This window comes from Sus scrofa, chromosome 16 (assembly GCF_000003025.6).
Source record: "Sus scrofa isolate TJ Tabasco breed Duroc chromosome 16, Sscrofa11.1, whole genome shotgun sequence".
Taxonomy (NCBI): Eukaryota; Metazoa; Chordata; class Mammalia; order Artiodactyla; family Suidae; genus Sus; species Sus scrofa.
The window spans coordinates 21,483,738-21,499,834 of NC_010458.4; the positions used below are offsets into that span (position 1 = coordinate 21,483,738).

Genomic DNA, 16,097 nt, shown 5'->3' on the forward strand with positions numbered 1-16,097 from the left:
AAAGTACATTGATCAGTGTTTGTTGTGTACTCACTGTGTCCCAGATACTGTACTAAGGCCTTTATTCCATAATATCATCCAATTTTAACAAAAAGTGCTGATGTTGCCATTTCCCAGAGGAGTAAACTAAGGCAAAGCATCCTACTTGGTGCCATAGAGATCATAAGATGCGAATTTAAACTTCTGACTCAGGGAGTTCCTGTTGTGGCTCAGCAAGTTAAAAACCCAGCTAATATCCATGAGGATGTGGGTTCGATCCCTGACCTCGCTCAGTGGGTTAAGTTCTGGTGTTGCCACAGACTGCAGCATGGATCACAGATGTGGCTCAGTCCAGTGTTGCTGTGGCTGAGGCGTAGGTCTCAGCTGCAGCTCCAATTCGACTCCTAGTCCGGGAACTTCCATATGCCACACACGCGGCCCTTTAAAGAGAAAAAAACAAACTTTTGACTCAGAGGTCTGAGTACTTTTAACTACATCACTTACCTCATGCTTGTCGATTGAATAAGAGTGTTTTGTTGGTATTATGACACTGTTCTCTTTTTCCAGTAATCTTGCTCAGAACACAAATTTAGTGCGACTAAACCTTTCTGGGTGTTCTGGATTCTCCGAATCTGCCCTAAAGACCTTGCTGAGCAGCTGTTCCAGGTAGGAGAAATTTGAGATTTGATTATAGAACTGTTTCATATATACAATTATCTCTCACATCAGAATAGAATTGGAGGAGTTCCCATTGTAGCTCAGTGGTAACGAACCCTACTAGCATCCATGAGGATGAGGGTTCAATCCCTGGCCCCACTCAGCAGGTTAAGAATCTGGCATTGCTGGGACTGTGGTGTAGACCAGCAGCTGTAGCTCCGATCCAGCCCCTAGCCTGGGAACCTCCATATGCCATGGATGTGGCCCTAAAAATTGTTTTTTAAAAATTAAAAATAAAAAATTTTAAAGAATATAATCAGATAAAATTTTTAAGCTATTCCTAACTCTCTGAGCTCTTGATTTGGATAATGCAATATCCTTTGCCCTCCAAACTTCCCATCTCAACTCAAGAGCCAAGTCGATTAAGTCTGCAAAGGACACTTGTATAGTGATCCCTTTTTTTTTTCTGTGACTATTAAAACAAGGGAAATTTAGTAGTGTGTTTATTAGTGGTATGCTTCAAAGTATTCTGTGTACACCTGACTATACAGTCAGGCTTTATAAAATCTGTAGACCTAACTTAACAGTTATTATATTGTTATTGCAGAACACTCCATGACTTTGGTTGATTTATCTTTTATGTAGTAATATCAGTATATAAAGGAAGACTACAGAGTTAGAGAAATTAATACGTGAGGGAGGACATGGTTCACAGAATACCCAATAGTCTATGCATGTGTCCTTTTTAATATCCCTTGGTCTCTGTGCTATAGCATTATACCTATTTCTCCTTAGTGACCTGTTGAAAGTAGATTGCCTTTGGATAAGCATGTTGTCAATGAGATAAAATGGTAACCCTACATTTTCTCAGCAATGTCAGGAATGGAGTGTGTAGTTTAATGGTTGGACTTTTACTTTGAAGCCCTCATTTGCTCACTTAGCAGAGGCCAAATAAGATAAACGTGGATTTTTGTAATATGAGCATCTCTTTATTAGGAATCCCCAGCACAATCTGTCAATTTTTCTAAAACATCTGAGGGACTTGCTCATTCTTCGTAGTTTTTGGCTAACAACCCAGGTGGTTGAGAAAAAAAAAAAAATGTACAGCCTGGAGTTTCCCCCTTGAGCCCTACCTAGGATGAGGTTCGAGCCCTCAGCAGGCAAGGAGAGCGTTCCCCTCCACTTCCACAAGGGGGCAGCATTCACTAAGGCTTTGGCTCACATCTCCTGGAGACTTTCTGGGACAAACTGGACCTAGATAGGTGAAGGCAGTTTCAGGTGAGCAGATGTAGCTGCTTAGAGAAGCAGAGGTTCTATCAGAAAATGGTAAGGAAAGTACAGCTTTGTACTTTCTTGGTTTACAGCCTGAGGCAGTGCTATCTAGAAAAGTGGGTGACACTTTTATACTCTCCTCATCATCCCTCTCGTGTCCAGATTGGATGAGCTGAACCTCTCCTGGTGTTATGACTTCACTGAAAAGCACGTGCAGGTGGCTGTTGCACACGTGTCAGAGACCATCACCCAGCTGAATCTCAGCGGCTACCGAAAGAATCTGCAGAAATCAGGTAAGACTCTCCAGGCTGCTGGACCCTTAGCAACGGCAAACCCAACAATAACAGCAAGTTTGATTTCTCAAGCATTTCCCAAGCACGGTCCTCCATAAACTGCCTCATTTAATCCAGTTCATGTGCTGCCATTCTTACAGCCGCTGATCAGAAGTGGTAGGTAAAGCTGGTGGGATAGTGTCAAGGTTTGAATCCAGAATCTGGAAGCATTTATGTTTAATTTATGTTTAAGCAGAAGACCTTTTTTTTTCTCTTTTCTTTTTACGACTGCACCTGCAGCATATGGAAGTTCTCAGGCTAGGGGTAAAATCAGAGATGCAACTGCAGGCCTATGCCACAGCAGCAGCAACAGCAGTGCTGGATCCAAGCCACATCTACGACCTGTACTGCAGCTTGTGGCAACACCAGATCTTTAACCACTGATCGAGGCCAGGCTTCCTCAGGGACACTATGTTGAATTTTTAACCTGCTGAGCCACAGTGGGAACTCCAGAAGAACTTACTTTAACTAAATTAAGTAAAACCCCAACATAAAAATCAATAAATGCAGTGTTTGCTTAGTTGTTTTGTGTGTGTGTGTGGTTTTTTTTTTTTTTTTTAAGGTGCGGCATGTGGAAGTTCCCGGACTAGGGGTTAAATTGGAGCTGCTGCTGCCGGCCTACACCACAGCCACATCAATGCAGGATCTGAGCTGCATCTGCCACCTACACCACAGCTCACCACAATGCTGGATCCTTAACCCACTGAGTGAGGCCAGGGATTGAACCCACATCCTCATGGATCCTAGTCGGGATCGTTAGCCGCTGAGCCACGAAGGGAATTGTCGTGGTGTTTGCTTAGTTTTAAGCAGTGGTTCTCAACTGGGACCAAGCAGGGGACATTTGTTGAGGTCTAGAGACATTTTTGATTGTCACGGCTGCAGGGGTGTTATTGGCATCTAGTGGACAGAAGCCAGGAATGCTGGTGAACAATGCACAGGACAGCAGAATAACACACAGAAAAGAATCTGGTCTGAAATGTCAATAGTACCAAGTTTAAAAAACCCTGTTTATAAGCCCTCTTTCTAAGTTCATATTTATAACTCTTTTTTTCAGTTCGGTCTAAGAGGACAATGAAGTTGTTTAGACAAACACAGGAATTTAAAGTCAAGGGTACTATGTGACAAAGTCTTTATAACCTTCAGCATTCAGTTATGCTTTGTTTTATTAGTCTAATATTAACAGAATCTTGATTTGCAAAGATAAGTGTTTGCAGATGGCAAGATTTTTTTTTTTTCCTGCAGGCTAGGGGTCGAATTGGAGCTGTAGCCACCGGCCTGTGCCAAAGCCACAGCAATACCAGATCTGAGCTGCATCTGTGACCTTCACCACAGCTCACGGCAATGCCGGATTCTTAGCCCACTGAGCAAGGCCAGGGATCGAACCTGCAACTTCATGGATACTAGTCAGATTTGTTTCCACTGAGCCCCAACGGGAATTCCTGGCAAGATTTTTTTTTTTTTAATTGAAGTGTAGTTGCTGTACAATGTTACAAAAATTAGAGGTGAACAATAGAGTGATTCACAGTTTTTAAAGGTTATACTGTATTTATAGTTACTATAAAATATTGGTTTTATGCCCTGTTTTGTACATTATGTCCTCGTCGATTATTTCTTTAACACATACTAGTTCGTACCTGTGCTTATCTTACCCTTTCCCCCTTCCCTCTCCCCACTGGTAACCAGTAGTTTGTTCTCTATATCTGTGATCTGCTTCTTTTTTTATTATAGGCACTGGTGTGTTATAGTTTTAGATTCCACATATAAGTGCTCTTATAGTTTTTGTCTTTCTCTCTCAGACTGACTTCACTTAGCAGTTTAACAGCTTCCCCTTGTGATCTCAGGCTGTGGCCTCCACAAAGCCCAGTTAAGCCAGCCACAGCCCTCAGCCCCTTTTCCATGTCTTGATGGTAGTATCTGCTCATCTGAATATAAGTATTTTTATTACAGTTTTTGTTTTGTTTTGTTTTGTTTTGTCTTTGGTCTTTTTAGGGCCACACCCACGGCACATGGAGGTCCCCAGGCTGGGGGTCGAATCGGAGCTGCAGCCACCAGCCTATACCGCAGCCACAGCAACACGGGATCTGAGCCGTGTCTGTGACCTACACCACAGCTCACGGCAACGCCAGATCCGTAACCCACTGAGCAAGGCCAGGGATCAAACCAACGTCCTCATGGATCCTAGTCGGGTTCTTTAACCACTGAGCCGTGATGGGAACTCCAGGTTTATTACAGTTTTTAATGTACTTAAAAAGATCTGAACCAACATTGGCAGAGTGTTAAAGTCTTCTTAAAATCTAAGCAGTATTTGAAAACTGCTTCTCCAGGATATACTGTGTCCTCTGGGGAGTCAGATGTGTATGTAAGGCTGTAGAGAATAGGAGCCAGACTTCCCAAAGTGGCCAGGGGTTTGATTCCTTTGCCTGTGCTTGAGTCCAGCTGCCCATGTTTTCGGACAAGGGGAACATTTTCTTGAGATACCTGTAAAAGCAGCAGTTGTGTCTTAACTACTGCCCTCCACACAGTATTTCTCTTCTATGCCTTTTTCCTTTTCAACACAATTTTAAATCTGGTTATGGTATTATATAGTCATTCTCCAAGATACCTAAAGGATGTAAGAACACAAAACAAATCCATAACCTCACTAACATTTTGCTAGTCTTTTTCCTATATTAAAAAAAAAAAAAAAAAAGGTTTTTTTACAATGGGACATAGTGTATGGAATACTGTAATATGTTTTTATTTCAGATAACCCCATTTCAGTAGCTACACCCTCATCATTTTCAGTGGCTTTGTGGTAATTCCATCAGATATATTTGGAAGAAGTTGTATTCATTCATTCATAACTTAATCAGTTGATCTTGTAATGAATGTTTAGAATCCTTGCAGCATTTCCCTTTTATAAACAAGGTTGTCATGAGCAGAGACAAATCTTTGAGTGTATTTCTAAGGATGGATTCTTAAAAGTGGAACTGCCAGGTCAAGGAGTGGGCTCTGTTCTCAAGTCTTGGATAGTTCTTGCCAAGTTGTCTTCCAAGGCTTTTAAACTCCCACCATTGGACATTCTCTTCATGTTGAATCCACCACTGGTTCTTCCTTCATCCCCAAGAAAAGGGAAGACAGTGCCCTATGTACATTTCTATCCCATATATGAATTTCCCACTTCCTTTTTTTTTTTTTTTTTTTTTTTTTTGTCTTTTTAGTGCCACACCTGTGGCATATGGAGGTTCCCAGGCTAGGGATCCAATCGGAGCTGTAGCCGCCAGCCAAAGCTACAGCAACGCCAGATCCGAGCAGCATCTGTGACCTACACCGTAGCTCATGGCAATGTAGATCCTTAACCCACTGAGCAGGGCCAGGGATCGAACCCACACCCTCGTGGATGCTAGTCAGGTTCGTTAACCACTGAGCTACCATGGAAACTCCGTGAATTTCCCACTTCTTTATTGAGGGTTTTCATGTAATGAACTAAAAAGTTCTGGGTGTAAGGTTGAGAAACACTGCTGTAGGCAGACAGCTGTAAATTGTGTCCAAGTTTGGCTTAAAGCTCTTTTCTTTGTTCTTCCAAAAAAGAACAGATTGCCTTTTGACCGAGCTTTGGCAGGAAGAATAGGTAGTAAAATCCTGCTTACTTGACACGTTCAGGACAAAGACATAGATGCAGAATAAAAGCTGAAGTGTTAGTTTTCTTAATTATACAATGAGAAGCAAAGCTTTTTAAATGGGTATCGTTAGTCATGGCACACACTATTTCATTGTATAGATGGTAATACAATTTTTTTTTTTTTTTAGTGACTGCGCCTACAGCATAAGGAAGTTCCCAGGCTAGGGGCTGAACTGGAGCTGCAGCTGCCATCCTATGCCACAGCCACAGCAATGCCAGATCCGAGACACATCCACGACCTATGCTGCAGCTTGTGGCAACACCAGATCCTTGACCCACTGAGCAAGGCCAGGGATTGAACCTGTGTCCTTACGGAGGCTATTTTGGGCTCTTAACCTGCTGAGCCACAGTGAGAACTTCCAGATTTTGTTTTAGCTCCTCCTCTGGTGCCAGACCACCTGGGTGTAAGTACCCACTCTGCCATGTACTGGGTAACCTTGAGCAGGTTGCTTAACCTTTCTATTCCTCCATTTCCTCATCAATAAAATGGAATTAATGATAGAAGCCATCTCTTACAGCTAGAGTAAGGAATAAATGAGTAAATACGTGTATAAAATGTTGAATCACCTGGTGCCTAGAGAAAGAGCAAGAATTGTTGGTGGTAGATGTTTCCATTCTTCACCCATCACTACACTACCTCCCTGTGGGACAGTAGGTCAGGTCTTGGAGAACCTAGCTTTTGGTCTTGGATTTGACTTGACTTCTTTAGCTGAAATTCTCTCTGAAATGGTAGGTTAGGAGTTCCTATTGTGGCTCAGCGGGTTAAGAACCCAACTGGTATCCTGGCCTTGCGCTATGGGTTAAGGATTTGGTGTTGCTGCAAGCTGTGGCATGGGTCACAGATGCTGCTCAGATCTGGTGTTGCCATGGCTGTGGTTCAGGCCGGCAGCTGCAGCTCCAGTTCGACTCCTACGCCGCAAATGTGGCCTTAAAAAATAAGGATAGTAAAATAAAATTTAAAAATGAAATGACAGGTTAGATGAGGTAGTTTCTAAGATCCCTCCTAACTCCAGTGAATTGAAGGAGATAGTGATGAGGAATCTTGGCGGTGACTCCTGTTTCCTCTTCTCACCAAGGGAAGATGGGGTTTAAACAAGGGCTGGAGATAAAGACTTAACCCGTTTAGGAGTTCCCGTCATGGCGCAGTGGTTAACGAATCCGACTAGGAACCATGAGGTTGCGTGTTCGGTCCCTGCCCTTGCTCAGTGGGTTAACGATCCGGCGTTGCCGTGAGCTGTGGTGTAGGTTGCAGACGCGGCTCGGATCCCGCGTTGCTGTGGCTCTGGCGTAGGCCGGTGGCTACAGCTCCGATTCAACCCCTAGCCTGGGAACCTCCATATGCCGCGGGAGCGGCCCAAGAAATAGCAACAACAACAACAATAACAACAACAAAAAAGACAAAAAAAAAAAAAAGACTTAACCCGTTTAATTCCCCAAGTTTTTTCTTTCCCAAGGTGGTGAAATAAGATGGTATGTGATTGTGAATTTTGTGGGCGACTGGTTGGCTGGCGAGATATTGGGTCACTCAAAATTGTGTTGTGCCCATCTTCAGCATCTATGCTGCGCAGAGCCCTGTTCCAGACTTGAGAGACATGGCCGTGAACGAAACAGAGAAAGTCATCCTTGTGCAGCTTCCATGGGGTGGGGGAGTCAGACAATCAATAAAGAACTCAATGTTGGGAAGAGGAGATGAAAACGCAAGGAGGACAGATTTAAAGCAGAGCGCTCCGGTAGAGTGTAGCAGGAAGGGGAACTGTTTTCAGCTGGACTGGTCCAAGAGAAGGCCTCCCTGAAGACGTGACCCTCGAGCGCAGACCTGAAGGAGTAAAGGAATGAGCCACGTCGATATGTAAAGAAAGAACATCCCAGAACCAAGGACCAGCAAGTGGTTTTGCAATCAGCCAATGAATCAATTCTTGTTATTTATTTCTTAAAACAGACACACGTTATTAATGTTTGAGATTTTTCCCCTCTGGGCATGGGAGCCGGGGTGGGAGAGGAGGCAAGGGCAGTGGTAAGAGATGAGATGACCCAGGGCTCTCTAAGCCAAAACAAAAGCTCTGTTGCAATTTTTTTTCCTGAGTCAGATGAGAAGCCATTCAGTTGTTTTGAGCAGGGACAAAATGATCTGACTTTTTCTTTGAAACATCTTGTTCTGGTGCTGGGTTGAGAAAAGGCTGCTGGAGACCAGGGTGGTAACACGTGAGGAAGTTAAGACATGATCCGACGTGGGACACGTCTTGACAGCTGATCTAACAGGATTTGGTGACAGATTGGGTGTGGGATGTGAGCAAACAGTTAAGTATGCCTCACAGGGTTTTGGCGACAGCAGCGGAATCAGTGTAGTTCCCATTTACTAAGGTTGGGAAGACTAGGGAAGGAGCAGATTTAGGGGAGAAATCAAGTATCTGGTGTCAGGCATAAGCTTGAGATAGCTGGAGTTCCCGTCATGGCCCAGTGGTTGGCAAACCCGACTAGCATCCATGAGGACGAGGGTTCAATTCCTGGCCTTGCACAGTGGGTTAAGGATCCAGCATTGCCGTGAGCTGTGGTGTAGGTCACAGACGAGGCTCAGATCCTGCATTGCTGTGGCTGTGGTGGAGGCGGGCGGCTGCAGCTCCAATTTGACCCCTAGTCCGGGAGCCTCCATGTGCTGCTGGTGCAGCCCTAAAAGACAAAAGGACCCCCCCCAAAAAAAAAAAAAGCCTGGGTAGCTGTCATATAGCCCAGTGGATATGTTGAGGAGAAGGTTGGAAATGCAAGTCTAGGATTTAGGGGAAGGGATGGAGCTGAAGGTGGAGCTGTGAGAAGGCAAGAAAAACCCTCAAATATTAATAGAATCGTCTATATTTTTTAAAGTAAATGCCTCGTAACTGATTCATTTTCTGCTTACCAACGACCGTGTATGATTTTTTCCAAATTCTGAAAAGTTATCTCCGATCCCACCACCTTTGGTAATGGCGTCAACCTTTGGGTGTATTTCCTTTCAGCCTTCCAACCCCACCCTCTGTCTCCGGGTATGTGAGTTTGTGTGTTTGAACCACATTGAGATTGTAATGCATTGTATATGTTTTGTCTTGTTTTCACCATACGGTATATACTGAGTATTATTTCATGTCATGAAATGTTATTCAAAAGCTTTTTAGTAGCTGTTGTTAGCATCGTGTTCCGTAGAATGGATAAAGTTTGACCCCTTAAACTAATTGGGGGGAAGGGCTTTTATAACACTCATTACAATGACTATTTTAATGTACATCTCTAATTATTTAATGCACATCTCTAATTATTTTTCTAAAAGTGGAATTACTGGCCAGAGAGTAAAGTGTGTAATGTCCTGAACACTTAAAACAAATCCATTCATCCTCACAAAAAAACCAGTTCTTCTGAAAGGCTGTGTAAAATTAGATATCCACTTTTAGTATATGAGGTACCTGCTATATTATATTTCATCAATTGGGTTATTATAATAGAGTTTTTTCCACTTGATAGCAGAAGAGTAATATTTTGATTTTATTTCCCATTTCTTGCTCCATTTTCATTATTTCTGTATTTTATAAAAGGTATCTGTGTTCTTTGCCCATGTTCTATTGTTTGTCTTTTTTTATACTCTGCATATTAAGACCATTAGCTCTCTGCTAAATGTATGTTGGAAACGTTTATTCTCCGTTTTCTCTTACTTTGTTAATTCTACTTGTGTGCTATTTTGCTTTAACATGGTAGAGTTTTTACATTTTTATTTAGTTATTTATCAGTGTTCCCTTAATGTTTTCTTTTTTGTTTAGAAACTCCATACCTATCCCAAGATCCAGTGAATACTTACCCACATTTGTGCCTTTAGAAGTTTTTAATATATGTGGAATTTATTTGGATGTATTATTTGAATTGGAAACATAAATTTTTTCCAGTGGTAGTGGCCATATTATTTTTTTAAAATCCCTGATTTCACTCACTGATTTTGAATGATACCTTTGTGATATGTTGTTTGTTCATATATGTTATTTGTTTATATATTGTGGTGTTTGGTTTTGCTTTTTGCTGTAGTAAATGGGGATTTTTTTTTCCCTATTATATTTCTAGGCAGCTATTGCTAGACATCTAGAGAAGCTGTGGTGTTTGTTAACCAGGCCTTTTACACAGTTAGTTCTCTTACTGTTTCCAGTAGTTTTTCAGATGAGTCTCTTGGGTTTTCTGGGTGGAAAGTCTTATATGCCACGATGATAATTTTGTTTATTTGTCCTCATAGTGTGTGACTGTAACGCATTGTTCCGAATCCTAGCACAGTGTTAAGTGAAGTGTTGACAGCAGATATCCTTGTCATGTTCCTCATTTGACAGTGACCATATTTTTTTTTCTAGATGTCTCCACCTTAGTTGGAAGATGTCCCAATCTGGTCCACCTAGATTTAAGGTATTTTTTGTTTATTTATCTTAGAGCAGAAGCTGAAAAATCATGATTCCTTATTGAATGAGGAAAGGATCTCAATGTGTTGAATCAAAGGAACCAAGCAGGAGACTGTTCCTGTCTTCTCCCTCTGGGACTGATGGATAGATTTTGACTTTTTTCTCCTACTCTGTTACAGTGACAGTGTCATGCTGAAGAATGACTGCTTTCAGGAATTTTACCAGCTCAACTACCTCCAACACCTATCCCTCAGTCGATGCTATGACATAATACCCGAAACTTTACTGTAAGTATCTTTATTTTTTAAAGCAAGGATGGAAAGAGGTGTCACTTGGTGTAAAGAGTTGTCCCTGTGTTATTAACAACAGATGTTTACAACTTAAACATCAAATTAGAGTACCGCAAACTAGTGAGGAAAGACTAGCAAAACCAGGGCAGATTTTTTTTTCCTTAAAATGTCTGGCAAAGTTGAATTGATTGAAGTAGGTCAATAAACCTTTATTTAGCTGGGAGCAGGTTTAAATATTAGAAGACTGTACTAGTACTTGCAAAAGAGGAAGAGAGCCTTTACTCCCACGAAGCTCAGATTTTAATAGAGAGGCAGACTGTGTGTGTGTTTCTGAATTTTTTCAAATCAACTGCAGTTAATTCCATAACCCTTCATCTGAGCTTAGAGAAGTTCTGCAGTCTTCTAGTGGTGTCTATCCTGGATGGTCAGGGAATGGGAAAAATAGAAGTATTTAACTAGTAAATATTGTAAGAGTGGTGCTTTCTTTGAAGTGAGCTGGAGGCGGTGGTGTGGCGGGGAGTGGGGGTGGAGGGTGGTGAGGTTCAAAAGAGTGAAGCAATTTAGCCAAAGCTAAATATTGAGTTAATAGCTGAGCTGGGTCCACAGCTTGGGTCTCCTGGACAGGTACAAAATAGTCTGTATCTAATATAGTAGTTCTTCCAGGGGTTAATTTTGTATCGGCTCAGCAACTTCCACAAAATCAAGGAAGTGCACAGAAAAAAGCAATCTGGTCCGGCTTCCTTTTAAGAAGTGCTATTATTGTTATTCTCAAGCCATCCTGGGAATAATATCATCTCTCTCATTTCCAAAAGTTTTCCTGTATTTCAAAGGGCTGGAAAGTTCCTCCCACGTTAAATATAAGTATATTGCAATTTTATTGAAAACCGTAAGAAATCAGTATCTTGGGAGAGTTTCCATTGTGACTCAATGGGTTAAGAACCTGACATAATCTCTGTGAGGATGCAGGTTCAATCCCTGGCTTTGCTCAGTGGGTTAAGAATTGCTTCAGCATAGGTGGCAAATGGCAGCTTGGATCTGGTGTTGCTGTGGCTGTGGCGCAGGCTGGCAGCTGCAGCTCTGATTTGACCCCTGCCTGGGAACTTCCATGTGCCATATGTGCAGCCCTAAAAAAAAAAGAAAAGAAAAGAAAAAAGTCAACATCTTGGATTTGTTCTGAGGCCCCTTTCTCATTCTCTCCAATATTCCCTGAGTGGGGCTGCTGACCTCACCTAAGCTTCCTTTCCATATGAAGGTAATCAGACTTGTGGTTCATACCAAAGAAGGGTGGTGAATTTGAACAAAGAATTTATGTAGTTAGTCCTCACCTGACTGGTTTGGAGCTTGTAAGTTAGTTTTAAAAATTAATGAATAAATCAGATCCTTCAGCTATATGGAGTTAACTAGTAGAATTAGGGAATCCAGTAATTATATTTTTTAATAAATCACTTTAATTGATCTTAGGGCTCAGGGTCTGAGCTGCTATCTCATTTGGAAAAGCACTGCCTAAAAGGGATTGCCAGTATTTAGTTCCAGGGCTTTCATATGTTAGAGGCCAAACTCATGTACATGAAACTCTTATTAAAATCTCCTGGAATTCCCATTGTGGCGCAGTGGAAACAAATCCAACTAGGAACCATGAGGTTTCGGATTTGATCCCTGGCCTCGCTCAGTGGGTTAAGGATCCAGTGTTGCTGTGAGCTGTCCTGTGTGTCGCAGATGCGGCTCGGATCTGGCATGGCTGTGGCTGTGGTGTAGGTCGGCAGCTGTAGCTCCGATTCGACCCCTTGCCTGGGAACCTCCATATGCCATGAGTGTGGCCCTAAAAAGACAAAAAAAAAAAATCTGCCATGTGAATTTTCTAGTACCCAGAAGTCCTTGGAGCCTGGAGTGTCCACTAAAAAGGTTGCTCTGTCATCCCTCCTTTCCTGTCCTTGCCATCTGGGCTCCAGCTTCATTGACAGTGGAGCCCCCGAGGAGTGCAGTGATCATCCTTTTTTGGTTGCTTTTCTCAGGAGACTACCCATGCGTCCTACTTTTATTCTTTCTCTCTCGAGAGTTAAAGCAGGTAATACCCAAATGCTTTCCCTTGAGCAGGGGTTAAAGAGAAGCTGTGAGCCCTCACATTATAATATTTTTATCCAGTGGGATGGCAGTGCTTGCGTAGTAATATCTGCAGGCAGTGTGAAATGATGGTTCAAGGGTGAGCCGGAAGTCACAGATCTAGGTGTGAACCCTCACTGCATTGTAACTGATTTGTTTAGATATTGTCTTGAAATGAGGGAAACAGAGGCATCAGGGAGTTTAGTGACAAGTCAGATCACCAGAATAGAACAGACCACAGAAAGGTGCTGACTTGAACTTTAAGATAAAAGATATGTTTCTTTAGACATTACATAAAGAGTATACTGGTTTACTTTGTGACTCCATTAAGATGAATTTGCTAGTACCCTGTCCTTAAAAGTTTGCAAGATAAACTGTTTCTAATTTCAGTCATTGCAGCAACTGATGGAAAGAAATACCTAGTAAGGATTCTTAGGATCTTCAGCTGGAATTTCCAGAAAGTCATTTTTGCTAAAGAATTTTCCTTTCTGTTTTTGTTTGTTTGTTTTAGGGCCACACCCCTGGCATAGGGAAGTTCCCACGCTCTGTGTTGAATCGGAGCTGCAGCTGCCAGCCTACAGCACAGCCACAGCAACGCCAGATCCGAGCCGCATCTGCCACCTATGCCACGGCTCACAGAAACACCAGAGTCTTAACCCACTGAGCAAGGCCAGGGATCAAACCCACATCCTCATGGATACTAGTTGGGTTCTTAACCTGCTGAGCCGCAACGAGAAGGCCCAAGAATTTTCACTTCTTATCTCAGAAGTGGGAAATTGAAATTTGAGGTTCTTTCTTCCGTAATGATAATGCTTTGAAGTACTTGGGAGACTGTGGATTTTTCACCTTTAGACCAGGAGCCTTATATTTATTCCCTTGCTCCTTCCCTGGTCTGATATCGTATATCCAAGCGTTCCAATTATTCCATAGTTCTCATTTAAGTAAGAAACCCAAGCTGGAGATAGTAATCTGATCTGAGATTAGGAGAGACAAGCAGCAACAATTGTTGTGGGAGGATTTATAGTTAAGGAATTTAAGGTTTTATGAGGCAACCAGGATCATGTAGATGAGGTAGAGGCGTGAACCTGGGAAAAGGTTTATAAATATCTTTTGTTTACTAAAACTAAACAGCCATCAGCATCATTTTATCCTTCTTAAGTTAGAAATTATGGCTTTTAAATGATTCGTTTCTAGGTTCTGTCCCTTCGTTTGCTTTTCAGTCTCTTCCGTTGTATTTTCAGAGTGTTCTGCTGTGTCGTAGGTGATACCCATACAAGAGGCTTTTGGGCAGGGGGTGTCTCCTTAAAATGTCAAAGACTTTTTCTGGTTTTTGACTTGGGACTGATCATTGGTCCACCAGCCCGTGGTGCCCAGCTGACTCCTTTCTCACGTCAAACACCTGAGTGTCTTCCAAGAGCCTGGGAGGATTTCCTTCCTCGCCAAGGCTCCTTCCCAGTGCTGCTGCAGGAACATTTCTTCTTCTTTCATCTGCCATCCCTCCTCTTCTCACTCCCACCTATCATTTCGTCTTTGAAATACTGTCTGCTGCTAAATGCCTTAACAGCTTGGCTTCTCTGGAGATCCCAGAAGCAGAATTCTCTTGGCTATTCCAAAGTTCCCATATACTCAGATTTCCCATGAGAAGGATTTAAGGTTGGGGCAGGATTGCTCTCCTCTTAAGTGATAATAGGTATAAACATCTATGCATTTTGACCTTTCTTTATACTCCTGTTTCTGTTCCAGAGATTAGCTTTTTTCGAGAATAACAGCAATTTGTTCTTGCTGATTTTTTTTTTTTTTTTTTGGTCTTTTGCAACCTGTGGATCTTCCTGTGCACTCCCTCCCCACCCCCCTTTAGGAACACCAAGCATTTATTTTGTTTGAATACTACTTTGACTTCCTAAATGTCCCTTCTTTCTTATACTCAGCAGATATATATTAAGCATCTATAATGTTTAAGACACTTGGTTGAATGTAGAATAAATACCCCAAGAGGGGAAGTGAGAGGATGGGAAGAACAGATTTAGCATGGAAGGTCTTAAGGTCAACTGAACGGTTTGCATTCTGTAAACAGAGGGAAGCATCAAAGGCTTTTTGGTTTTTTTTTTTGCCTTTTCTAGTGCTGCTTCCGCGGCATATGGAGGTTCTCAGGCTAGGGGTCAATCGAAGCTGTAGCATCTGGCCTATACCACAGCCACAGCAACTCGGGATCCAAGCCGCATCTGCAACCTACAGCACAGCTCACGGCAACGCCAGATCCTGAACCCCACTGAGCAAGGCCAGGGATCAAACCCACAACCTCACAGTTCCTAGTTGGATTCGTTAACCACTGAGCCATGACGGGAACTCCCAGCATCAAAGGCTTTTGAGTAGGAGAAGGACATGCTCTGAGCTAGGCTTACAAAGATGCCTTGGTCATTGATACACATGCTCAGCTGAAAGGAAGAAAGATTGGAGGTGAGGTGAGAAGTATTAGAAGGAAGGTTTAACTTTTTTATTACTGGCTGTATGAAAATGTAAAGGATGCTTCTGGAGTTCCCGTCATGGCTCAGTGGTTAATGAACCCGACTAGTAACCATGAGGTTGCTGGTTCGATCCCTGGCCTTGCTCAGTGAGTTAAGGATCTGGCGTTGCCATGAGCATGGTGTAGGTTGCAGGCACAGCTCAGATCTGCATTGCTGTGGCTGTGGTGTAGGCCGGTGGCTACAGCTCCGATTTGACCCCTAGCCTGGGAACCTCCATATGCCGTGGGTGCGGCCCTCAAAGGCCAAAAATATAAAATAAAATTTAAAAAAAATATAAAGGATGCTTCTAATTCTAGGTCATTGATCCGCTCATTGATCTGCAGTGGGATTTTGTTGAAATTCAAAATTAAATATTCCCTTTCCTGAGACTTTGTACTATGTGTCCCAACCTAGAGTAAATACAGATCAGAGAGGTGAATTTCTAAGCACACAGATCTGGGTTAAGAAAAAAGAATCATTACCCGAAAGTATTTATTTTGGGAAAACAGGCTCCCTTTTTTGTCAACCAGAATCTCACTGTTGACAGAACTGTATTTCCCCTAATGTGATATACCTCCTTGGAGGACTGGGTTACATGTGACAGAGGGAAATGGTAACGTAGAGAAAATGACCATTTCCTCTGTCTGCACCCAACACATGACCCTGTCTAAAATACTGTTGTCAGGAGTTCCTGTTGTGGCTCAGCGGAAACGAATCTGACTGGCAGCCATGAGGACACAGGTTCGATCCCTGGCCTCTCTCAGTGGGCTAAGGATCCAGCGTTTCCATGAGCTGTAGTGTAGGTCACAGACACAGCTCGGATCCCGAGTTGCTGTGACTATGGCTTAGGCCGGCAGCTATAGTTCCCATTCAACCCCTAGCCTGGGAACCTCCATATTCTG

The 16,097-nt window shown here is 42.6% G+C and overlaps 1 protein-coding gene across 1 annotated transcript in view; it reads left to right on the forward strand.

The window, feature by feature from the left end:
* The window catches only part of SKP2 (S-phase kinase associated protein 2), a 37,656-nt gene that overhangs the window by 20,468 nt on the left and 1,091 nt on the right, over positions 1–16,097 (forward strand). Inside the window, 4 exon segments of the mRNA NM_001171755.1 lie at positions 547–645; positions 2,071–2,201; positions 10,257–10,308; positions 10,481–10,588. Coding sequence (NP_001165226.1) covers positions 547–645; positions 2,071–2,201; positions 10,257–10,308; positions 10,481–10,588 — 390 coding nt within the window.